Source organism: Pipistrellus hanaki, assembly GCF_964339955.1.
Source record: "Pipistrellus hanaki genome assembly, chromosome: 3".
NCBI lineage: Eukaryota > Metazoa > Chordata > Mammalia > Chiroptera > Vespertilionidae > Pipistrellus > Pipistrellus hanaki.
Genome location: NC_140505.1, coordinates 162,104,192 through 162,131,105, shown reverse-complemented (window position 1 = coordinate 162,131,105; position 26,914 = coordinate 162,104,192). Strand labels below are relative to the sequence as shown.

Genomic DNA, 26,914 nt, shown 5'->3' with positions numbered 1-26,914 from the left:
TGGAGGGCTTACGTATTGATCCACTGTAAGACTATCACTATATGAAACAGTAATAATAATCGTGAATATTTCTCCAGCACTCATGAGCTGCCGAGTTCATTATGAACTTGACGTGGGTACTATTATTACTATGTTGAAAGTGGAAAACTGAGACACGGAGATTGCAATTATAAGTAGCATGGGTAGACTTCCATTAAAACCTATTTGTGGCCGAAACCGGTTTGGCTCAGTGGATAGAGCGTCGGTCTGCGGACTGAGGGGTCCCAGGTTCGATTCCAGTCAGGGGCATGTATGTTGGTTGCGGGCACATCCCCGGTGAGGGGTGTGCAGGAGGCAGCTGGTCGATGTTTCTCTCTCATCGACGTTTCTGGCTCTCTATCTTTCTCCCTTCCTCTGTGAAAAATCAATAAAATATATATTTTTTTTTAATATATTTTATTGATTTTATACAGAGAGGAAGGGAGAGAGATAGAGAGCCAGGAACATCGATGAGAGAGAGTCATCGATCAGCTGCCTCTTGCACACCCCCTACCGGGGATATGCCCGCAACCAAGGTACATGCCCTTGACCGGAATCGAACCCGGGACCTTTCAGTCCCCAAGCCGACGCTCTATCCATTGAGCCAAACCGGTTTTGGCAATAAAATATATATATTTTTTTAAACAAACAAAAAAACAAATCTATTTGTGTTCTAAACTGGCTGGGAGACAGGAGGGCCGTGAGTAAGTGGGGAATTTAGACCACAGTGGACAAAGCACGTCTAAGATTGTAAGCTTAAAGGGGCATGGAAGCAGGGAGGGATTTAGACCGAGTGAAGTGTCACGGACTGCTTTGAAGGATTGTAAGACGGGTTTTAAATACCCTGGTTACTTCCTGATTACTCAGCCACATCCCCGAGAAAGAGACAGCCCGGTGTGACAGCCCCCTGGTGTGCTGCAGTGGGAAGTACCCAGCAATACTTAAGGGGTATTTTTACCAAAAAATCAAGTCTGAATCTCAACAGTCTCCATATCTAACTACGAATTTATAGGAAACAGAAAAGCACACTAACCAGTATCACAGGGATTCAGTTAGCAAAGCCTAGAGTAGGAGAACCTTTACAGAAAAAAAAAGCTTTTTCTTCAACAAATATGTAGCAAGGGAGTAGGGGAAAGAGGGTGTTACAATTTTTTTAAGTGTTTTTTTTTTTTAATATATTTTTTATTGGTTTCAGAGAGATAGAAGCATCTGTTATGAGAGGGAATCATTGATCAGCTGCCTCCTTCGTGCCTGCCCCTTATTGGCGATTGGGCCCGCAATCACGTTCAATTCCTGCTCAAGGGCATGTGCCCAGGTTGCAGGCCCCATCCCAGTCCGGATTGTGTCTCTTTCACATCAGTTACTCTCTTTCTCCACCCTCCCTCCCTTCCACTCTCTAAAAATCAATGGAAAAATTTTCCTCAGGTCAGGATTAACCAAAAAATTTTACTTGTTGGCTAAGTTGGGATTTTTTATTCTTTTGCCATTCCTGAAACGACCCCATGCATGCACACATATTTAACTGTGACAACATATTCTCCAAAAATTACACTAGTAAATGCACAGATATGCCTGCTATCCAAATCAAGGCATTGAATTTTATTGCCTTCTCCCAAAAACATCACTTAAACTGTTAACTATATATTACAATAGCTTTGCCTGTTTTTGTATCTTAATAAAATATGATCATATCACATATACTCTTTAACTTTGTGACTTTCATCCATGTGGTTGTAGATTGCAAGAGTTCATCCATTCTCTTAACTGTATGATATGAAACTGTACACATTTTTATTTTCAAGCACTGTTTTAAGGTAATTGCCTACTTGAAAGTCATTAAAACCCTTTTAATTGCCTTGATGCACTTATATATTATCTTCTTGAGAGAGAGAAAATAGTAAAGACATATTTAAAGATTTTAACATTGTGCTTGCATAATCCGTTAAATTCTTTAATGACACACCCAGCCAGGTGTTGGAAGGAAACCGATGCTATGCCAGTGCCACCCCTTTTCTTGGGATCACCTGCTGACTGGTGTTTCATGTTTGAGGAGCTGAGAGAAAATGGCAGAAATGGGAGGCCCAACAGGATTATGGGACTCGGGCCAAACGATACAATGCGATGCGGGAATTTCCAGGTTATGAAAACTGAAAGTATATTATGTTTCCTCGCTCCTAAACCACCGTATTTTCCGGCGTATAAGACGACTTTTGAAATGGAAAAAGGGTCAACCGAAAATCGGGGGTCATCTTATACGCCGAGTATATCCCGAAAAACGTCTCCATATGCCGCTAAATGAATTTTGTGAAGAGACCTTCCATTTATCGTATCAAAGTACGGTATATTACGGTATGTTCAAAAAATGTCATTCATTAAAAATTTAATTAAAAAAAGAACTGGTGTTGCCACGGAAGTGGGGGGTAGTCTTATACAGCGAATATAGGCCTAAACCTATGTTTTAACTGTAAAATTAGGGGATCGTCTTATACGCCGGAAAATACGGTATTGGAAAAGTGATCTCTAGCTCTCAGTCTCTCTTTCTCCTGTTTCTGTGAGAAAGATGAGGATTCCCACCATTCTAAAATGTTCTTATAGCCAAAACCGGTTTGGCTCAGTGGATAGAGTATTGGCCTGCAGACTGGAAAGACCTGAGTTCGATTCCGGTCAAGGGAATGTACCTTGGTTGTGGGCACATCTCCAGTAGGGGGTGTGCAAGAGGCAGCTGATCCATGGTTCTCTCTCATAGATGTTTCTAACCATCCCTCTCTCTTCCTCTCTGTAAAAAAATAAAATGTTCTTATATTTAGATGCTTCTAAAGTGCCTTTGGGGGCCCTCTTCCTCCTCCTGGGCCCACCTCCTCCTCTCCTCCCCTTCTCCCTGTGCCCCTTCCCCCAAACTCTGGCTTTTCTGTGGGGTGTTAGGTGTTAGTTTGGCAATACCATCTTCCCTTAATCACTGGGCTGCCATCGGATCCATTACCCTCATTTTACCCTCCCTGAAGCCTTCAAAAGCACTCTACCTAAATTTGCCTCTTTTTTTTTTTTTAATGTGTGTACAAATTAGAACATGGCTAGAAGCTATTTTTATTAAAGGGGATCATATCCTTGTTTATTCCGGTAAAAAGAGTGTTGCTGAAGCCAAGTAAGGAGGCTAGTGTTTATACCATCAAGATCATATGAAAATCTTCAGTCCTTTATTACTTTGCTTTTTTAAAATTTAATTCATTGTGAAATCTGCTTAGTAGGCTCCTCAGGCTACCTATTGAAAACCTGTTAAGGAGTCAGACCAGCATGGCTCAGTGGTTGAGCATTGACTTGTGAACCAGGAGGTCTCGGTTCAGTTCCTGGTCAGGGCACATGCCCAGGTTTCAGGCTCAATCCCCACTAAGGAGCATGCAGGTTTCATCATTGATGTTAAAATCTCTCTCCCTTTCCTTTCCTCTCTGAAATACACACACACACACACACACACACACACACACACACACACACCGGTCAGGGCACATGCCCAGGTTTCAGGCTCAATCCCCACTAAGGAGCATGCAGGTTTCATCATTGATGTTAAAATCTCTCTCCCTTTCCTTTCCTCTCTGAAATACACACACACACACACACACACACACACACACACACACACACACACCTGTAAACCTGTTAAGGAGAATCTTAAACTCAAAAAGCAATGATTCCAAATGACCAGATTCTAAAACTTAATTTTTTTAAAGTATGTACCTTGAAAAGAGTTCCTCTAGGAACTTGAGATATTGCTGTTTGTTTGTTTATTTGTTTAATAAGATTATTTTAATTACCCTCTTAAAATATTTTAAATACTTTCTTCCACAATCAGTACCCTCTTTCCTGTCCCCAGACTATTGCTATTGTTAAACTGACCTTTCCTAGGGAAGTTTCATCAAAGCAGCTCAGGGCAAGAAATTCCTGGTCATGGGAGGTTCTTAGACAAGAGTCATTAATTCCTTTTACAACAGCATTCAGTAAGCATTTGTTGGTTATGTTACATGTGCCAGCACCACACAGATAACTGGTGATAAAATAGTAATCGAATACTGTCCCTGCACCTTACCAGTGTGGATCTGTTGATTGAGTGTCGTTCCATGAAACCAGTATGGGGCAAGCAGGAGACAGCCCATTGGTGTTTCTTGTTGATATTTCTATTGCTCTCTCCCTCTCCTTTCCTTTTTCTGAAATTAATAAAATATAGTCCCTGCCTTATTTTAGTTTATCAAGTTGTTGACCTCATACCACCACTCTCTGAATGTCTGAAGGGTAACTGCAACCCATAGAAGCAGAATATAATCATGATGTAATTTGAGCACTTGTAGAATCGTTCTATATTCAATAGAGTTAGACCAAGTATGAAAACCTTCTCTATGATTTTAGAGTTTGGGGGTGATGGTTTTTCCAAAGGAGAAAAGTAGAGGTGAGTAGTGTCTTTGAGTCTATGGCTTGTGTAGTTAGCTGAATTAGATTTATAGGTTACTGTAAATTTATTCTTAAGTAATTAAATTCATATCAGGCTTCTGTGTTATTGAAAACCTAACATGGTAAAATACAGCGTATTTAGTGTTTTTATTCATGGAAGAATTTTAATCAAGGCATATAAGGAACTGTTTTAAACAATAAAGGGGGTGGGGTGGGAATTGGTAAGGTATGTACACATAGAATTACCTTAATTAAAAAAATGAGGGGAGCCGAAACCGGTTTGGCTCAGTGGTAGAGCCTCGGTCTGCGGACTGAGAGGTCCCAGGTTCGATTCCGGTCAAGGGCATGTACCTTGGTTGCAGGCACATCCCCAGTAGGGGGTGTGCAAGAGGCAACTGGTCGATGTTTCTCTCTCATCGACGTTTCTAGCTCTCTATCTCTCTCCCTTCCTCTCTGTAAAAAATCAATAAAATATATTTTAAATAAAAATAAAAAATTAAAATTAAAAATTAAAAAAATGACGGGAAAAAAACAATAAAGGAAAATTAGTTACAAAGGTGTTTTGTTTTCTGCCCATTATAAACTACATGATAATTGCAGTGATAACATTAGAATAATGAAAGCCCTTTCGCTTTTAGGAACTGGAGCGAGCATGGAGAGAATATGATAAGTTAGAATACGATGTAACTATTACCAGGAACCAGATGCAAGAGCAGCTAGATCGCCTTGGTGAAGTTCAGGTATAAGTGTCATGTTTTTTACGTTGTTTTATTTTCATAGATTCATGTATGCCCATCACTGTTTTTACAGTATTGGCCACCTAAGACGTGAGTTTGAGTATTTTCAATGATAGGGATCTTACTATCTCACAAGATTTCCCATCTCTCTCTGTTTAAAATCATTTATTCCATCAGGTGCATAGTGTAGTGTTCTGTGTTCCTAGCTAACTTCATGGCATTGAGGTAGGTGTTGAATTAAAAGAATTTATCAAATAATGGATATTTTAGCTTTTTTTTAAAATAAAGTTTATTCTGCCGAAACCGGTTTGGCTCAATGGATAGAGCGTCGGCTTGGGGACTGAAAGGTCCCGGGTTCGATTCCGGTCAAGGGCATGTACCTTGGTTGCGGGCACATCCCCAGTAGGGGGTGTGCAAGAGGCAGCTGGTCGATGACTCTCTCTCATCGATGTTTCTAGCTCTCTATCTCTCTCCCTTCCTCTCTGTACAAAATCAATAAAATATATTTTAAAAATAAAATAAAATAAAGTTTATTCTGACTTATTCTAATTCGTTTTATATCAAATGCCTCTTTTAACAAACTATATTTAGCCTATTATCTTCGCAGCGCCCACCAGCCAATCGGGAGTGAGTATGCAAATTAACCCAACAAATCTGGAAGGTTAATTTGCATTCGCAGGTGCTGAGTGGCCAAGGCGGGATAGGATGCTTATATCATTACCATGGTGACAACACAGGCATTCCGCACCACCCCAGCCATTCCAGGCCTCTGGGCAGTGTGGGAAGGTGGAAAGGTTGCTCTGAGCCTGAGCAAAAAGGTGACTGCAGCCAGAGTGAAGGCAGTGCTGGCAGCCAGGGGAAGGAAGGCACATTCTTGCACGAATCTTTGTGCATCGGGCCTCTAGTAGTAATAATAAAGAACTAGAAGGCACACTCTACGATAAGTAGCATAGCACATGTGACCTTATACCAGTTACATTACAGTTCTGCACCTCAGTTTCCACACTATAAAATAAAAATAATAGTAGTACCTACTTCTATTGGCTTATAATGATTAAATGGGTTGATGTTTTTGGAGTACTTAGAACAGCATCAGACACATAAAGCATATTGTAAAAGAGTTTATTAAATAACTAAACACTGAAGACAACATTGACAAACTCAAAAGGTGACATACTGGAAAGAATTGTCTTAACTCCTAGACTTCAATAAGAGTTACTGTCTAGATCTGCAAAGATTTTTTTTTTTTTTTTTTGAGAAACAGTACATTAGCAAAATGAATGGAGAACATGACTAGTTTTAATTCATAAAAAAGTAAAATTCAGACTGCTAACAAGTGTGTATATATTTATTTATATATATAATTTTTTAATTGTTGCATAAGTAATACAGATTCTATATAGAGCATATATAGTATCAAATATTTGTAGCTGCTGTTCCCTCCCTGTGCTCATAGCAGTATCCGCATGTCTGGGCTGCCATCGCCTTGGGCCCCGTGTCAGGACTTCCTTTGCTTTGGTGCTCTCAGCCTGCGGCTTGGAGAGCTGGATCACTAAGGTCATGCAGTACATCTGGAGGCAGTGTTAGCACATAGTCCTTATGTTTCTAGACTTGGGACACTTATTTCTATTCAATGTCTATTTTTTTAAATAATGTTCCATTCCTACGATATTTATTGTTATCTTAAGTATCTACCAGTAAGATTCATAGAGTTCAGTTACAGTGCTTAGCCTGAGGACATGAAATGGGGTATTAGAAGTAAGACAGTGGATGTAACGTAGAATGAAAATGGCAGTGATAAGTTTAGATCCCAAAATTGAGAATTCGTTCTGCAAACGCGTTTAACTCCATGAGTCAAAAACTCCTTTTGTTTGTTTGGCATGTCTACATGTTTTAGGACTTCAGAAATTAATATACTTTCCATTGCTTTCCCTCTCCCCCCAAAAAAGTGTTGCTGTTTTTTTTAAATTTGAGTTTTGAGAGTTTCTATTTTGTTCTGTTTTTCTGTTTTCCATTTTTAGTCCCTTCTGACCAGTATTCTTTCTGGAGTCATAAATAACACAAGACAAAGCTTACTGAGGAGATGTGAAATAATACGCTTATAGCTGAAAAATTATATTTTTTCTGCTTTATCCTTTATCAGTGCCACTAAAAATCTTTTTTTAAAAACATATAAATAATAAAACATATAAATAGCAGAATATATAACTTTAATGATTTTTTTTTTCTGTATGCGGTCTGTTTTCACTGATAGACCGAATCAGCAGGAATCCAGCGTGCACAGATTCAGAAAGAACTTTGGAGAATTCAGGATGTCATGGAAGGCCTGAGTAAGCACAAACAGCAAAGAGGCACTACGGAAACAGGTACGTTTGCATTTTGCATTGTGTTGTGCAGTAATTGGCCATAGTATTGTATCTAAATGGGATGACACAGAAAATTGGGTTACTTTTGTTATTTTAATAGGTTTTTCAACACTCTTCTTGGTAACGTTGAGTCAGTACACAAGTGCATAAAGTAAAAAAGCAAAAGTTCTGCCCACCTCACCCACTCAAAAATAAATCATCGTGTTATGTGCACTGTAATTATAGACACGCAAACAGTGTTTTGGTTGGGTGAGGGTTTTTTCCCCCCACAACAGAAGATGGGATCATACTATACCTATTATCAGCCATTTGCTCTTTGGTTCTTAACTGCAATATAATAATGGCTGTGTACAAATTCGTTGTGTGCCCCTGGCTGGTGTGGCTCAGTTGATTGAGCTTAGTCCCATGCACCACAAGATTGCTTGTTCGATTCCTGGTCAGGGCACATGCCTGGGTTGCAGGCTCTATCCCTAGTAAGGGTCATGTTAGGAGGCAGCCAATCAATATTTCTTTCTCTCTCCTTTCCTTTTTCTCAAAAAAAAAAAAAAAGAAAAGAAAAGAAAAGAAAAAGAAAGAAAGAAAGAAAGAAAAACATAGCTTGAAGAAAAAAGCACCCTGGTACCTCAGTGTTTGAACCGGCAGCCAACAACCAAAGGGCTGCGGGTTCAATTTCCAGTGAAGGGTATGGCATGTTCACTCTCCGCCACTATCTCACATCGATGTCTCTCCCGCCCCCTTCTCTCTCTACTCCTCTTTCCTTCTTTCTCTCCGTCTCCCTCTTCCCTCCTCTATCCTTTTCCCTCCCACTCTCTCTGAAAATGCAATGGGGATAAAATTAACTTCAGGTGAGGATCAACAAAAACAAATTTTCAAACTATATCCATTTCTGTGATGATGAACATGTTTTTAGGTTTTGGAGTTTTTGTTGTTATTTTCCTTGGTCATAAGCCATGCTGTCATGAATATTAGTGTGTGTGTGTGTGTGTGCGTGTGTGTGTATGCTAGTACTTTTGGATTTCAAGGAGTGGGAAATGACACATTTTTATTTTGCTAGGCCTGGCCAGATTACCTTCCTAAAAGATATCAAAATGTACTTACACCAGTAAATGTTTGAGAAAACTCACTTACCTATATAAGTTGTTTTAGTTTATGTTTTTTAAGGTAGTTGGTTTCAAATTCTGAAAATATTAAAAAGAGAGATTAGAAACTGAATGTTTAATCTATGTATATAAAGAGCCAGGGTCCCTAACCACCAAGGCTCGACCAACACGGGAAGTCGAGCATTGACTGCCTAGGGGGCTGCGGAGGCCCAGAGGGAGGCCTGCAGAGAGAGGGACAGGTTCTGAGCTGGTAGCTGTTGATCAGCTGTTGCCTCTCCCTTTCTCTCCTGGCTTGACTGGCAGCCGAGCCTCTGTTCCTCTCGGGGCCTTCTCAGGGGCTGCTGATCGGCCCCGCCTCTTTGATCAGGCCCAGAGATAGGCCTAGAGACACTAATTAGCATAGAAACTGACCAATCAGAATTTAATCTGGGTGAACTGTGAAGGCAGAACCTAAGGTGGGGACTGAGGAGGGGTTTTAAGAGCAACAGCTCTTTGGTGTAAGATGTAAGAAAGCGGTTCAATATTTTCATGACTGGTTTGGTAGTATAGTGCAGCGTTTTTCAACCGCTGTTCCGCGGCACATGTTGCCTGGTGTGCCGTAGGTGCAGACAAGACAAGAATTTTATAATTTTTCACTATTTTGTTTACTTAATATTTCACAATAAAGTAATTATAAAATACTTTCTTTGTGTTTATTTGATTCCTATTCAAGAGAATTACTTTATATATAGTCAATATAGGCACAGAGTTAAATTTTTTAACATTTTCTAATGGTGGTGTGCCTCGTGATTTTTTTCATGAAACAAGTGTGCCTTTGCCCAAAAAAGGTTGAAAAACACTGGTATAGTGCATAGGCTGGCTATAGTCCAGATATAGGGATTATGTGTTTTTGTCTGCTAAGATCATCTCCTGCTGAAAAAGGCTTCCCCCCTATTTAAGCAATTCTATCCTATATTTAATCAATCTATACTACTAAAAGGGTAATGTGCTAATTAGACTGGGTCAACCAGCCATCTTCTGTATGTACGACTTCCTTCCAGACAAAGCCAATCGTGGTAGGGGCCGAGGCAGTTAGGGGTGATCAGGCTGACAGGGAGGGAATTTGGGGGTGAGATCAGGCCAGGAGGGGAGGGCTGTTGGGGGTGACATCAGGTCAGCAGGAGAGAGCACTTGGGGGCAAGATTAGGCTGGCAGGGGAGGGCAGTTAGGGGCAATCAGGTGGGCATGCAGGTGAGCAGTTAGAAACCAGCGGTCCCAGACTGCAAGAGGGATGTCCAACCACTGGTTTAGGCCATAGGGATTGGGCCTAAACCAGAGATTGGACATCCCCCAAGGAGTTCCCAATTAGAGAGGGTGCAGACTGGACTATGGGGAACCATGCACAAAATTTGTGCACAAGGGCCCTAGTTTAAAATAAATGAAATTATTTCCTTTTTCTGTAGATTTAAAAAGATATGTTTAGTATAAGTTATTTTTTATGCTTTTTTAATAGGTATAGCAGTATCAAAGCCTTTCACAACAGTTAAGTACAAAAATGAGGTACGTTCGAATTGTTTGTCTAACTATGTTATTTTAAATGTTTAAAACATGAATTAGAATTGTCTATTCATAAACTCATAACAAACCTATTTTTTAAATACATTCTAGTTATTGTTTTAATCTTGAAATTTCACTGGTTCAGTGATTTGGTACTTCTAACAAATGTGATTTTTCTTCCCTTAATGCAAAAAATTTAATCACTATTATTCATCTCTATGTTAGAACTTTAACATTGTCATGCTTTTTATAATAAAAGTAATTTGAATTTTTATCATTGCTATACTTGATAACATTTGTAGGATGATTGATAGATAAGTTGGCTGTGTATCGTGCATACTATAAAGAAATTGCAACTACAAAGAGATACTGTCAACCGAATTGAAAGCATCTATGGTCTTAAATTATGTATGAAAGCCAATCAAAAAGAGATGTTTGTTTTTCTTCCATTGAAAATGGCACAAAACATAGGCAACAAGATTTTCAAATTAATTTTTTTTCTCTTCTATTTTTAAAATGCAATGCAATCATTTCATGTATCTGTTTTAGACGTTGAATTACCAAAAAAAAGATACAACCCTATTTAAAACTATATTGACTTACCATAAGTATTTTCGGTGTTACTTTTCAATATGAGACTTTTGGCTTGGCAGTGTCCCTTTAACTATCTTAAAGCTAATTTAAGTTAACTTACCATTGCAAAGAATTTAGATCTACTTAACTCAGTATGCTTATCTAAATAAGGTGACTGTTCTACAATCTTTAGGAAGAGGAAGTAGCCCCACCTCGTCCTCCACTTCCTCGGTCCTATGACTTTACAGAGCAGCCTCCCATAATCCCCCCTCTGCCCAGTGATAGCAGCTCCTTGCTCTGTTATAGCAGGGGCCCAGTCCATCTGCCTGAAGACAAGAAGACTCAAGGTCAAGGATATACAAGAAATGGATCTCACTGTGTAAGTGGCTGCAGTAGCCACAGAATAATCAGTTTTATATGCCCTCTCATTTTTTTGAAAGTGAATTTATTTTACATTCAAACTTTTTTTTATAACACCGCTTTCAACCAGGGCTGTTTTTGTTTCTAACGTTATCCTTTTGGTTTTTCTTTTTTCTGTTTGGGTTATATCATTCTCACTTTTTAATGTTTTCACAACTGTAATCACCCTTCATAATTTCATATTTTTCATAAATATTTTTATATAAAATGGTTGCTTTGCACATGGTCAGATGAGTCATATTTTAAACCTATCATGTCGGGATGTCATGGACAAATGGAATCTTTTTAGGTCAGAAAGAAAAGGATTGCTGGGAATGATAAAAGGGTTGGGAAGCACGCAGGCAGTTCAGTCTAGAAAAACTGTTAAGGTTGTGGACATTGCCACTCAGAGACATCACCCATGGAAACTGGAAATGGAGGTTTGGGTTAAATAAATGTAAAATGCAATAAACAAGGAAAAGTGAATAAGGAAAAAGGCAATCGAACTAATTGAGTTAATATGATATGATTATTTTCAGGCCTCAGTTGTATTATGATAAAAATGTTCTAAAAATGACTCTATTCCCAAGAGGAATATTACTAACTTTTAAAACCAAAACATTTACCTGTTAAAAATACTTCAAATTGTTTTTCTTCTTAGTTGTAGCATATATTAATTATTGTGTTATACCCAAGATAGGTAACTGAGGCTTTTAATGTTTAGAGTTTGATTTGAGTCTTTATTGGTAAACATTTTACAAGAAACTTGCACCAATTTTTTGTTTAATTGCATATCTTCCTTTCAAGGGTCCAGATTATAGACTCTACAAGAGTGAACCAGAGTTAACAACTGTGGCAGAAGTTGATGAATCTAATGGAGAAGAAAAATCAGAACCTGTTTCAGAAATGGAAGCTTCAGTTAAAGGTCAGAACTTGGGATGTGTTTTATCTCCTGTGTTTTCAGACATTTCAGCAATAAATTCCATTTTCATGTTGACCTAGTACATGAACAGTCCACAATCCCTTATCTGAAAACTTTGGGATCTGACAAGTTTTTTAATTCAGAAGGTTCATATATTTAAAAATGACATGACCCATAAACCATATATGATGTCACCTCAGCTAGGCATGAGGCAGCACCTTCTTTTAAACACATTGATATTTCTGGAATGTTCACCCTAAGTGGGATAAATCAGTTCCTGTTAGGTTTTACTGAGAAATAAGTTTATGACACACTTGTAAAAGGCTTTTCTTTTTGTTATTTTTTTATTTTTGGTTTTCTATTTAAAAATTATACATAACAAGAACAGATCTAGAGATAAGGAGCTATGGGTCAGACTGTTGGACCTCAAAGGGAGGGTGGGGATAAAAGGGAGAGATCACCCAAAGGACTAATATGCATTCATATGAGCCTAACCAGTGGTCAAGGACAATAGGGGGGTGGGGGCATGAGTGGGGGGTGGGTGGGGGATTGGAATGAGGAGTTGAGGACAAATATGTGATACCTTAATCAATAAAGAAATTTAGCCGAAGCCGGTTTGGCTCAGTGGTAGCGCGTTGGTCTGCGGACTGAAAGATCCCAGGTTCAATTCCAGTCGGAGGCATGTACGTTGGTTGCAGGCACATCCCCGGTGTGGGGTGTGCAGGAGGCAGCTGGTCGATGTTTCTATCTCATCGACGTTTCTGGCTCTCTATCTCTCTCCCTTCCTCTCTGTAAAAAATCAATAAAATATAAATAAAAAAGAAAGAAAGAAAGAAATTTTAAAAATAATAAAAAATAAGTGGTGATGAGAAAACTGGAAAAAAATTATACATAAAAGATTAAGGGCTGAAACAAATTTTCATCAAGTTTCTATAAAATGAATAAATTCCATGAAATAATACGATTATTTTTTAATGCTGATCATTCTTCAGTATTGTAAAGGAAGAGGGTAGCAGGAAGGGGGCTATTCAGGATTAAAAATGTTGAAAATGCCAGATATAATGCAATGTTTGAACCTTGATTGGATTATGGTTTGAAGGAAAATTCTGTAAAGACATTCTTGGGATAATTGTGGAAATATAAATATATTCTAGATAGTATCTAATAGTAAGTAATATTATGATATTGTGGTCATGTATGAGAATGTGTTATGTGAATTCTGAATCACTTGGGAGAATATTTGTAACTTATTCTCATTTAAAACTAGTTACTTTTCATCAAAATTTAAAACTTCTGCCCATCAGAATGGAAGAAAATATTAGCAATACATACATCTGACAAAGGCCTTGTATTCAGAATTCTTTTTTTAAATATATTTTATTGATTTTTTTATAGAGAGCTAGAAACTTCGATGAGAGAGAAACATCATACAGTGGATTTGATGCCAAATTACGGTATATGCCCAGGTTGTGGTTCAATTCCCAATCGGGCATGTATAGAAGGCAACTGATTGGTGTTTCTCTCTCATATCGACATTTCTCTCTCTCACACACACACACACACACACACACACACACACACACACCCCGCTTCTTCTCTAAAATCGAAAAACAACAATAGCAAATAATTGAGTTGCAGACTGTTTGGTTTATAACCTAAAGGGGTCCTGAATGACTGACCTACACCATTTGCCTTTGTGGGTGGGGGAGTGTAAGGCACTTCTTTTTTCTGGTTGATGTGAGTTCTTTTCTAATTGTAAAAGAATAAGTGACAAGGATTACCTTTGTTAACTTTGTTAGTGGTTTCTTTATTGAGACAGTCCAGTATAATTGAAAGAGACCAACTGCCGGGACCGGTTTGGCTCAGTGGATAGAGCGTCGGCCTGGGGACTGAAAGGTCCCGGGTTCGATTCCGGTCAAGGGCATGTACCTTGGTTGCGGGCACATCCCCAGTGGGGGGTGTGCAAGAGGCAGCTGATGGATGATTCTCTCTCATCGATGTTTCTAACTCTTTATCCCTCTCTCTCTTCCTCTCTGTGAAAAATCAATAAAATATATATTTTTTTTAAAAGAAAAAGAAAAAAAGAAAGAGACCAACTGAAAATTAAGGACATATAGGTAAATCACTTAAACCTTCCCAGCTCCTTTCTGTCATCTGAGAGATGTGAGAGGATTACATTAAGGTGCTGAAAATGTGAATGTTTCCTGAAGAAGCAGAGTAGCAGCAGAGGGCTAACGCAGGCTCCAGCCATGCTGCCGCTGAGCTCTGTGGACTTGAGGAAGCAAATAACCCACAAGGATCTATGATCGATTAGGGGTACTGAAGTTTTTAAATATTTTTTATTGATTGATGAGAGAGAGAGAGAGAGAGAGAGAGAGAGAGAGAGAGAGAGAGAGAACCATTAATTTATTGCTCCACTTATTTATGCATTCATTGGTTTATTCTTGTATGGGCCCTCACCAGGGATTGAACCCACAACCTTACTGTATCAAGACATGCTAACTAACTGAGCTACCCAGCCAAAGGATTTTTAATATCATCTTTTAATCTGTAGAACTTTATTTCTAAATCTAACCCTAAATTTATCTGGTAATATCACTGGCTAGCTTATGAGCTAGAATCTTATCTAATAAAAGAGTAATATGCAAATTGATCATACCTCTGCTACACCCACCAGCCAATCAGATTGAGTATGCAAATTAACCCCAACCAAGATGGCTGCAGCCACAGAGAGCAGGAGGGAGGCTTGGGTTTCCCAGGCAATAGAAGAAGCCAAGCTTTCCGCCTGCCTTAGCTGACCTAAGCCACCACTCAAGGCTACAAAGTTTCAGTTGTAGAAGACACATAAACCCCACATACCAGGGCCTCCACTTTGGTCACCGGGGGGTGTCGCCGGCCTGCAAACCACCACAGGCCCCTCACCCAGGCCGCCCATGCCCCAAGGGACACCCTTCAGGGCAAACCAGCTGGCCCCCACCCGTGCACCAGGCCTGTATCTATCTAATAAAAGAGTAATGTGCAGATTTACCATCACTCCAACACAAGATTGCTGCTTCCATGTGGTCAAAGATCCTGCCCCCCCTGTGGACACAAAGTGGCCATCACAAGATGGCCAACAGGGGAGGGCAGTTGGGAGGGACCAGGCCTGCAAGGGAGGGCAGTTGGAGGTGATCAGCCCTGCAGGGGAGGGCATTTAGGGGTGACCAGGCTGGCAGAGGAGGGAGGTTGGGGGCAAACAGGCTGGCAGGAGAGCAGTTAGACATCAATTAGTCTGGCATGGGAATAGTTAGGGGATGAGCAGGCTGACAGGCAGAAGTGGTTGGGGCAATCAGGAAGGCAGGCAGGCGAGCAGTTGGGAGCCAGCAGTCCTGGATTGTGAGAGGGTCCCAGATTGGAGAGGGTGCCAGCTGGGCTGCGGGACACCATCACTCCATCCTCCCCACCCTGCACGAATTTCATGCACCGGGCCTCTAGTAGGTAATAGAAGGCTAGTACATTTTCCCTGGCTCTTTCCAAACAATAAATTTGTCTTATGACTTTAAAAGCCTCAGAAATCAAGTATGTTAAAAAAAAAAAAAAAAAAAAAGCCATGTTATGTGAGAGATGACTCCTATTTTAATTTTTAGGTTCCCACTTTCCTGTTGGAGTGGTGTCTCCAAGAACAAAGTCACCAACACCCGAATCTTCGACAATAGCCTCATATGTGACCTTAAGGAAAACGAAGAAGATGGTGGATTCAAGAACGGTATTTAGCTAGAAATTAATTTCTAGAAGGATTCTGACACTTCTAAGAATTTCCTTGGGGAGAGTGATAGACGTGTCCTGTGGTCACCCCAGTGAGTGGGTTTCCAAGCTAGCCTGAGTTTGCAGGGCCTCTCACCTGGGGTGGATTTGGAGTTTGCCAGTCCTCTGGCTACTCTGCGAAATGTGAGTTGGGATTGGGAAATAAATCCTGTGTTTCACACTTCCATCTGAGATCATTGAATTCAAACTGGCTCCAAACCAGGCTGGTAGTTTTAGAAATTTGAGCTGCAAAAGAACTTTTACTTTGCATCTTTGCAAAGTCTCTACTTACTTGGTATGAGATAATTTTAAGCTATAAGAAAAGACTGAATGGTATGACAAAGAAAAAGGTCTATGGTTATCTTTGAAAGATATTAAAGTATAGCTACCCAGAATATGACAAAAAAAAATATGACAAATTATATATAAGAACTATCTTTTCAATTAATATAAAATTATAAAGATCTATAGGAATAATTAATGTAGAATAAAATAATAGCTATGTGTCAATATTAACAGTGATCATGATTCTATAATACTATTATTTGTTCATAGAGAGAGAAATACCCTTACTATTTTTTTTTAATATACTTTATTGATTTTTTTTACAGAGAGGAAGAGAGAGGGATAGTCAGAAACATCGATGAGAGAGAATCATCAATCAGCTACCTCCTGCACCTCCCCCCCCCTCCCCGCACCCCTCCCCTCTCCACTGGGGACGTGCCCACAACCAAGGCACATGCCCTTGACCGGAATTGAACCTGGGACCTTTCAGTCTGCAAGCTGACGCTCTATCCACTGAGCCAAACCGGTTTTGGCTACCCTTACTATTTTCTTTTCTCTTTCTCCTCTCTTTTCATCATAGACTGTGCATCACCAATTACCTATTAAGGTTAAAATAACTTGCCTTTCTGGTGTTATATAAGTGACATTCAAAACCTCCACTTTTGATTTTGAGGAGAAAAGAAATGCATTTTGTTTCAACATACTTTTCCGAAGTCACAATAATTATGTATTCATATGTTTATTCTTTAATTTAAAGGAAAGACCAAGGAGTGCAGTGGAGCAACTGTGTTTGGCGGAAACTACTCGACCTAGGATGACTGTGGAAGAACAAATGGAAAGAATAAGGAGGCATCAACAAGCATGCTTAAGGGAAAAGAAGAAAGCATTAAACGTTATTGGTGCTTTAGATCAGTCACCCTTACAGAGTCCTTCAAACTTAAGGGATAATCCATTCAGGGTTATTACCCAGGTATATCAGTTCCTTTTAATCATTGTGTGAAAATCTAGTATCACTTGAATCTTAGAATCATAGTTACATGTTTTCTGGGTTTTCGCGTGTCTGCTGTATGGATAGTTATTTTTGTTATTTAACTGGTATAATAATAAGCTAGGACAGCTTAGTATAGTGGAAATTGCCCTGTGTTCAAAAACCAAAGCTTGTGTGCTTTTGCACCAGCCGTGGACTTAATCTCCTCTGCTGTAACTCAGGTAATGATCCAATGTGTCCCCTCTCCCCCACAGAGATACCAAGAAGATAAAAGTGCTTTCAGCAAATGTAGTAAAATGCCGTGCAGGTTACCAAGAGAGTCCCCAATTCCCCTCCCAATAAAATGTGTATGACTCTGTGGCCTAATTTCACATGACCTAAATTAGAGCCGGAGAGAGCTTCTAAATTAAAGCTCTGCTGTTCATCACATTTCAGCTTCAGTCTCGTAAACTGACAACCTTTCATTCCTTATTCTTTGTTTGTTTGTTACCCTGTTGAATAAAGCAGAGCGTAGTAGCTTCAGTTTGATTTATCCCTGATAGTAGGCATGGATCAGCTGAAAATGCTTCCCTGTCTTCGTAGAAATTTCCTTTTCATCTAACCAAAAGCAGGCATCACTGCTGGAGAGTCAGCTGATTAGCAGTTGAATAAGTGCAGTCTACAAATTACAAAATGGTTGGTTTTAAAAATAAGAGAAATGAGGTTTGGCTCAGTGGATAGAGTGTTGGCCTGCTGACTCAAGGGTCCCAGGTTCGATTCCGGTCAAGGACATGTACCTTGGTTGTGGACACATACCCCGTGGGGAGTGTGCCAGATCGATGTTTCTAGCTCACTATCCCTCTCCCTTCCTCTCTGTAAAGAATCAATAAAATATATATTTTTTTTAAATAAAAATAAGAGAAATGAGGATGAAGAAGTGTGTGGAATACTGCCTTTTGTTAGTATGCCATATATTAATACCTAAATAATTAATATGTAAGTGATGTATATAAGTATAGTGATATATATTGAATAGAATAGATCTTGTTCCTGTTGATTTTCATGTTGAGTGAAGATGTAGCTTTCTTTGGAAATCAGCAGGTGCCATCTCATTGGCTGCATAGTGTGACCCTAAGACTGCTCTGTGTCTTTTGGACAGACTCGAAGGAAGGATGATAACAGTAAGGACCCGGACACTGTCATTAGAGAAAATGACGTAAAGCCAAACCACGAAACTCCTGCAGAGGAAATGGTTCGACTAAAAGAAGCTGAACCTCAAAACACAGATTTCAGTGAAGAGGTACAGACCTTATTTTTGGACAGAAAATTCTAAGGGGTCGGGGTAGGTTTTTGAAGATGAGATCAGTTGTATTAAGGATGCAAGTATTATTTCATTCTGCCACAAAAGGCAATGAAAAGATCTAAGTGAAATGATCAGTTTTATATAATTTGATTACTTTAAAACTTCAAAGCATGGCCAATCAAGGCTGCACTAAATTGCTGCTGGCCCAATTAAATTTGGACTCGTGTATCCCAAAACAACTAACTAAAGCAATGTGCTCCGTCCCTTTGGGCAAATTACTTTTCATGTTAGTAATAAAGAATGTTGAGGCATTTTAGATCTTGCTCCTTGGCATGTCAGTTTGATGCAAATAAACTCTTATAAAAAATGTTTTTAGCCGAAACCGGTTTGGCTCAGTGGTAGAGCGTCGGTCTGCGGACTGAAGGGTCCCGGGTTCGATTCCGGTCAAGGGCATGTACATTGGTTGCGGGCACATCCCCGATAGGGGGTGTGCAGGAGGCAGCTGGTCGATGTTTCTCTCTCATCGACACTTCTAGCTCTCTATCTCTCTCCCTTCCTCTCTGTAAAAAATCAATAAAATATATTTTAAAAAATTCAAAAAAAAATGTTTTTAATGTTAATATTTTTAAGACAACCTGAACCTACATTTGTATTTCAGTAAATATTTGACAGTATATAATTTTTTAAAACTCTTATTTGGTAATTATTTTAGATTTACTACTAAATATAGATATGGTATGAATGCCTTGAAAAAGAAAACTTTCTTCTCTATTCTGTAGTTTAAAAAAACAGAAAACGTTTTATACGAGACACTTCTCAAGCCTGAACCAAATGGCGTAAATTCTGAGGAAGTGACGGATAAAGGAAGAAACAGAGAAAACATGCCAGAAGATGTTTCATGCAGGTAATAATTAAGGGAAACAAACAAATCATTCACATAACTGCTTAAAAATGGTAAACTTCAGAGTCAAAAAGTCTTGTATTCCTGTCCCAGCAAGCTATATACCTACTTAAGGTGCAGTTTTCTCTCTTAGAAGAATGGGGCTAATAAGGTATCTGTTTCACAAATGTGTTGTAAGGGTTAAAAAAGAAAATACAGCCGAAACCAGTTTGGTTCATTGGGTAGAGCATCGGCCTTCGGACTGAAAGGTCCCAGGTTCGATTCCGGTCAAGGGCATGTACCTTGGTTGCGGGCACATCCCCAGTAGGGGCTGTGCAAGAGGCAGCTGGTCAATGTTTCTCTCTCATCGATGTTTCTAACTCTCTATCCCTCTCCCCCCCGCCTCTGAAAAAATCAATAAAATATATTTAAAAAAGAAAGAAAATAAAAAACATGTTTAGCACTTAACACTGTGCTTAGCACCTAGGAAGTAGTTAATGCCTTTTTAAATTTATTTATTTTTAAATATATTTTTACTGATTTCAGAGAGGAAGGAAGAGGGAGAGAGAGAGAGAGAGAGAGACATATCAATGATGATGAGAGAGAACCACCTATTGGCTGTCTCCTGCAAGTCCCCCACTGGGGACCAAGCCCACGACTGAAATCAAACCTGGGACCCTTCAGTTTTTTAGAAGACCAAGCAGTGAAATAAGGAAGGGCATAGAAGCCACAGGAGAGCCCAGGCTGGGCTGCTTTGGCTCACTGGGAAGTGGGAGAAAGGGGAGCGTTAGAGACAGGTTCAGGGGGTTAGCCCAGGATGCACTGCCGCTGCCCATTGACTTAAACCTCTGGTTTAAGTCTCCTGCGGTCCCTTAGAGATTAGGGGATAGTGCCTGTGGGGAAGGAATAGGGGGAATAAAATGGCATGGGTATGCTCTCTGGAGGGGGAGCACCTCGATACCTTTTCTTTAAATGCCAACAGGCACATAAGCTATAGCCAAGTAATGATAGACATTGCCTTTGTAATGATAGACATAGATCAAAAGAAGTCTAAGTTGTTTGATAAGTGTTTCAACAGTTATGGTGCTTTGCTATTTATTTATTTATTTTTTTAATATACTTTTTTTTTTTAATATATATATTTTTATTGATTTTGTACGGAGAGGAAGGGAGAGAGATAGAGAGTTAGAAACATCGATGAGAGAGAGTCATCGATCAGCTGCCTCTTGCACACCCCCTACTGGGGATATGCCCGCAACCAAGGTACGTGCCCTTGACCGGAATCGAACCCGGGACCTTTCGGTCCCCAAGCCGACGCTCTACCTATTGAGCCAAACCGGTCTCGGCTGCTATTTATTTTTTTAGCTGTGTTTGTTAACTAGCATCTTTAGGTGCATATGCTCAGAGTCATCCTCCATTTAAAAAGTTACCAGTGTTAGAAAAGAGAAATGCTATGAATTAATGTTATTAGCAATGCCTTATATTTCAAATTCAATTCTGCTATTCACTGAAGACATGGAACAAAATATTTGGCAAAAGCTGATAAGAAAAACATCTCTGCTGATTTTTTGTTAATAGGCATAGATGGAAACACACCCAGTATAATGAATATACATACGATAGACAACAGTATGGGGACAGCCAGAGGGAAAGGGAGGGGGGGAGGTGGAAGAGGCAAAGGGGGTAAGTGGGGATGGAAAGAGACTTGGCTTTGGGCAATGGGCACATGGTGCAGGGTGCAGGTATTTCATTGAGTTGTGCACTTGAAACCTAATAATGGTATCCAATATTACCCCAATAAACCCAGTTTTTAAAAATCTATGAGTTCAGCCTGGCTGGTGTTGCTCAGTTGTTGAGCATTGACCCGTACACCAAGAGGTCACCAGTTTGATTCCCAGTCAGTTCGCATGCCCTTGTGTGGGCTTGATCCCCAGTAGGGGGTGTGCAGGAGGCAGCCAATCGATGATTCTATCTCATTGATGTTTCTTTCTCTCCCTCTCCTTTCCTTTCCAAAAATCAACTAAAAAGAACAAACAAACAAAAAAACAAACAAAAAAAAACAACACACACACATTTTAATAAATTAGAAGAAAAATTAATTGCATTTTGTAATAAATTTTAAAACATCTATTTTCATTAGCCCTCAAGATGAGACACAGATCACAAATCATAAGTCAGAAGGCCATCCTGAAGAAAATGCAGAGGACAATATTGAGGAGCAGGAAGAAAGTGTTGAATCTTATCAACTAACTCCTGAGGCTTCTAAAGGGAACCTAACAACGACAGGTAGATATTACACATTTCATGGTTTTCTCACCAACGCTTCCTTGGACCTCTGCACCTGTTTCCCATGTAAGCGAGAGAGACGCTTAAGTACCCTGACTACAGATCCATCAACCTTTGCCTCCCACAAGCACCTTCAGGAGGGATTCCGCTGAGAAAGGAGGAAAGGGTGACCCCTGCCTAACCAGCTAGGTACCCTCAGAGGCTGTCCTCGATTGGGATCATTTTTTTTATTTTGGTTTTGCTTTTAATCTTAACACATGCCATAAATTCTTTTCTAATAAGAAGATTCTTCAGAACTTGGAAAATTTATCTGTTAGGGTCTCTGAGAGGAGGTTTTCAGAGTGTTCACAAACCTACCACTACAGAAACTGGATGACTGAATGTCTAAGTTGGTAAAATGGATCTGTTAAGCCTCTACTGCAGTAATGGGTTATTACCCACATCTGGGCTTTTCTTTGATAGTAGAAGACTGTAATCCATAGCTAAAAATTAAAGATTTCTGTGCTATTCTTCGTTCACGTTTTTTAAACTCTTCACATCTTTTTTCTCTCTTTTCTGCATTTAGGACTTTTGGCGGGGGTGGGGATCATACCACTAATGTATATTATCGGCTCAAAAAACTATTCCTAGTAATCCTCCCCCTCCCCCACCACCCTTCTGATCACTTTGCAGAAGGGTAGGTACAATGAAATTCAGTTATTCAGAATTGTCCTTAGATAAAGCATTTTTTTTGCATTTGATATGCATATAACATGCAAATTTATCTCCGCATGATCCTTTGTAACTAATAGTAACCGCTCTCTCTTCCTTTGTCTCACTGTCACTTACAAGGTGCTGTACCCTGGAATTCTCACTTATGCTTTCATTGCCAGTGACAATTTTAGTTATTGTTGTGGTCCGTCTGGGTCAAAGTGGTGTTGTGACTATTAAAACCACAATGTTTAAACTGTGGTTTATACCCGCATGGAACTAGAAAGGCTTTTAAAAGTGATTAGACACCTGGAAATTGACTTCAAAGCAAAAAAAAAAAAAGTCCTTATATAATAAAGGATAATAGGCAAATTGTTCCCTCCACCAGGATATGGACTGGAGTTCAACCAGGGGGCAGAGCCTGAGGCCCCTCCCCGCCAGCTTGGCCCAACCGCCCTGCCAGCCGGACCTCACCCGTGCACAAATTCGTGCACCAAGCATCAATTATCTTTTTTTTTTTAATTTTTCCCCATTTTTTATGAGATACAATTGACATAACACTATGTAAGTTTAAGACCTACACAGAAGAAAAAGTTTAAACAGTGTTCCAGAGACATTTCATGCTGAATAGTCCTTCCCAGATTAGAAAGTAACAAACCAAATGCAGCTAACTATTCCTTCCTTCTCAAAACATGTTCTCCGCAGCATTAGATTTCCTTCCCCAAGTGTCTAAAAGATGTTTCTCTTCTCGTGTTTTCTTGGTGTTTCAGTGAAAAGCCTGCCCTCGTCTCCGGAGTCCTCCGCGTCCCCGGGCCCGCCCGCCCAGCCGCAGCTCACCGAGGGGTCGCATTTCATGTGTGTGTAGCCTCGGACCAAGTATGTGGTTTCCCTTCGCGCTTTCCCCTTGGCCCTCCTGACCGGCGGGAATTGTATTCATTTGCTGGTTTAGGGAATAAAAACGGAGATTAAGCCCGGGCCAGGCCTGGGGATGGTTGGCAGAGCAAGTCTTGGAACCACAGGCAGTACTCACGTTTCCACCGCTGGCCCTTCCAGGGATTGGCTGTCTTCCAGCGTCTCCCAGCATTTTCCCTGTCTCTTATTTCATCTGTGAAAACAGCAAAACCGGGCGGGGACGGCCTACACCAGCACAGGCCTCCCAGTGTTTTGCAGCTGTGTTCCCATTGAGTGTTCCTTTCCATAACCGGATCGCAGAAGTCTGTTGAAGTCATTACAATGTCGATGGACTAATGTTTCTAAGCTAGTTTGACTTATCTACCGCATTGGGAGTATGTTCATTATTTCCAAGGACAAATGTTTATGGGATAGTCTAATAGATGGAATATTAAAATCTTTAAGATATATCAGAAATTATTTCTAAATTTAAGGGAAAAAATGTTTTAAATATATTTTATTGATTTTTTTTACAGAGAGGAAGAGAGAGGGATAGAGAGTTAGAAACATTGATGAGATACATCGATCAGCTGCCTCCTGCACACCCCCCACTGGGAATGTGCCCACAACCAAGGTACATGCCCTTGACTGGAATCAAACCTGGGACCTTTCAGTCCGCAGGCCGACGCTCCATCCACTGAGCCAAACCGGTTTGCGGGGGGTGGGGGGGGGATTTTAAGACAGGGAAGTAGTTACTCAAAAAGCCTTGGGCAGGGAGAGAGAGGAGAAAGCCTTCCTTGGAGTAATGTTCCTTCAACCACAGTTTCAGAACTAAGACTAAAACCTTAAATTACTTAAACAGCACTAAATGCTACCTGCTCTCCTGTGCAAGTAGATATACACTTATTAACTTTTCAGAAGATCAGTAAGATACGGAAGGAGCATACTATGCCCTTTTATGCATTTTTTTCCCCTCAACATGTTTACCAGATCTAGTAATCTTTGTGCTGTCGGGTGGCCGCCAGTTTCTGTCACACAGTTATAAGCAGCGAAAACACCTTGAGACCTGAGCACCGTTACGTTGCCTGGTTCCCAGATTCTCAGAGTAAACGGGTGCGGGCGCTAACCCGACCACGTTTGTTCCGTGAGCGTCTTTTCTGGAGCCCACTCACTCCGCTCACACCTGTTGGCAGCAGCTCTGATCTGCGACCTTCCTCTCAGCCAGAGGGGTTTGTGTTGAACCGTCTTGTCCTGTTTGTAACTTTTGTTTGAGATTGTGTCTATCTGGAGCCCTATCGGTACACAGGATTGACATCTTTTCTGGAGTCACAAACCATCGATCTGTTACAGTCTTACCTGTGCCTTTGCCTCTGTCGCTCGTGAATTTAAACTTTTAATATGTTGGGAAGGGACAGCTCTCACTAGTGGCAGAATAACATCCGGCAGAGGAATATCTGATTCCCCCTGTCTGAAGGTGTGGTCGGGGGCCTCCGCCCGTCTCGGTGGAGAAATGTGCATTAGAAGCCGTGCTCCTTGTCTTTCGGTTCGATAAACAGGGTCCAGCTCCTTGTACACGGGCCGTTCTGGTACTAACAAGTGTTCAGTAAAAACTCGAGCACATTTCCAGGTTCCTTAAGTTGTTATTATTGGATTCTGTTTTGTTTTACTTCTATTTCCAGAGCCATTAGCATTACACACTCGAATGAGGTACAGTGATTGCCTGATGTTTTCCAGTCCTGTGGCACGCAGCCACCGCGAACAAGTGACACTCAACTGCGGTTATTTTATATCTTTGTGCTGTGCCTGTGTCATCTTTCCAGGCTAGTAGTTCTGACAGAACATAGGAAAGTTTTACGCACAGCACTGCTTTGCAGGCAGCTCACTGTGGAGTTATGCAAATATTGGCTCATTTTTTGCTGATCGTTTGGATTCTGAATTGCTCTTTTAATTGCATTATGTTTCTTTGCTTTGTGAATTGAGCTTTTGGACGGGAGGAGAGAATGTCCTTTAATTGTATTAGGTTTTTTGGGTTTTCAAGGCCATGCTTCTATTGTTACGGAATGTCAGCCTTCATTGCTTTAGGACAGTGTTTCCCAAACTTTTGACATATGTGTACCCCTTCTATGATTTTCTTAACGCTGAGTACCCCTCGTACTCATGAGAACGTAGAATTAGGCGCAGCTAAGCACTGTGCCTTTGTCTCTGCATATCCCCACCAAACTCGGGTGCAACACGTACCCCCACCAAACTTCCCGTACCCCTGGGGGTACACGTACCACACTTTGGGAAACACTGCTTTAGGAAATGGCCATTCGTTAACTTGCAGGTGTCATAGTAAATTTCCCTCTCTTTGTTTTCCAGCTACACTGACTTGTGCGGAAGCTATTCAGACCCAAGGACCCGGGCCTTCGGCGATGTGAGAAGATATTGTACAGTATATTTTAAATCTATGAAATTCATAGTTCTGATGCTTTTGGCCACAGAGCATCGTTTTATCACTTCTGGAAAATGTTTATTCCAAAACAGCTTTAATGGCCCATACGTGCACTCCGTAATCTCAAGGTTATTCTTCTGACACCAGCTTGCTGCTATGATTTCAGAGCACATACGTCAAGGTGCTTTTTCCTGTGTGGTCCACCGCCAGCGCTCACTTAGTTGCTGATTTCCAGGTTTGGGTGTTTCTAGAGTCTCGGTGGAGTTATAGTTCCTTTTTCTTTTCAGTACATCATTTTGGTTCTTTCCAATGAAGCTCGTTTTGTTTCGTGTTTTCCTTCCATTTTGGCTACTGCAAGGCTTTGTTTCTCACTTGATTTGTAAAAATTTTATATATATATATATTTAAAATGTGCCATTTTATTATTGCTAAGTGAAGTATGTCTCGTTTCCCGCTATAATTATTTCTCATTCAGATTGCAATGTCAGCAGTTACTGCCACTCTCTTGTCAGCTTAAACACAAATGTTATCGCTTACTGTTTCTTGAAAAAAAAACAATTAAAAAATGTGGGTATTTTGAAGTACTGGGCTTATACTTCGTTGGAATCGATGTGTACAGCAATAAGCAGGTTTTCAAATCCAGTACTTAGTTTGTGTACAAATGTAATTATGTTCATTGTATATATATTATACAATGAGCACATGTAATGTATTAAAGGCTACTTACTATTGTTTAAATGCAAATGTTCATATCTCATTTCTTTTTTTATCATGTTAAATAAATGTTGATGTTCTTAAATCACTTGTGTTAGAATTTTTGCTTTTTCCATCTGAAATTGCAAACCTGAGGACCAAGAGACTTCTGGGGGGGGGGGTGTAATGTTCATCTTATCATTATAGAGAACATCAAATAGGACCTTTTCCGTCATGGAGCCCAGCCTCCCCTGTCAGGCTGAGGAACTTGAGGCCCAAATCGCTAAATTGCTTTGGCCACAGTTCCATTTCATACCTTTCACTTAGTGCAGTGTTTTTCAACCTTTTTTGGGCAAAGGCACACTTGTTTCATGAAAAAAATCACGAGGCACACCACCATTAGAAAATGTTAAAAAATTTAACTCTGTGCCTATATTGACTATATATAAAGTAATTCTCTTGAATAGGAATCAAATAAACACAAAGAAAGTATTTTATAATTACTTTATTATGAAATATTAAGTAAACAAAATAGTGAAAAATTATAAAATTCTTGTCTTGTCTGCACCTACGGCACACCAGGCAACATTGTGCCGTGGAACAGCGGTTGA

At 40.1% G+C, this 26,914-nt stretch overlaps 1 protein-coding gene across 5 annotated transcripts in view; it reads left to right on the top strand.

Moving 5' to 3' along the window:
- The window catches only part of PLEKHA5 (pleckstrin homology domain containing A5), a 204,369-nt gene extending 177,957 nt beyond the window's left edge, over positions 1–26,412 (top strand). For 4 of the 5 annotated variants that reach the window (XM_084877192.1, XM_084877187.1, XM_084877190.1 and 1 more), the window contains 12 exons: positions 5,097–5,198; positions 7,450–7,561; positions 10,154–10,200; positions 10,964–11,149; positions 11,977–12,094; positions 15,718–15,836; positions 16,917–17,129; positions 18,286–18,426; positions 19,209–19,333; positions 21,450–21,595; positions 23,056–23,161; positions 25,538–26,412. In XM_084877192.1, the coding sequence (XP_084733318.1) occupies positions 5,097–5,198; positions 7,450–7,561; positions 10,154–10,200; positions 10,964–11,149; positions 11,977–12,094; positions 15,718–15,836; positions 16,917–17,129; positions 18,286–18,426; positions 19,209–19,333; positions 21,450–21,595; positions 23,056–23,150 (1,404 nt within the window). In that variant the 3' untranslated portion in view covers positions 23,151–23,161; positions 25,538–26,412. The remainder of the gene's footprint in view (positions 1–5,096; positions 5,199–7,449; positions 7,562–10,153; positions 10,201–10,963; positions 11,150–11,976; positions 12,095–15,717; positions 15,837–16,916; positions 17,130–18,285; positions 18,427–19,208; positions 19,334–21,449; positions 21,596–23,055; positions 23,162–25,537) is intronic. The other variant, XM_084877188.1, reaches the window with a different exon arrangement.
- Positions 26,413–26,914: the final 502 nt, after the last annotated feature.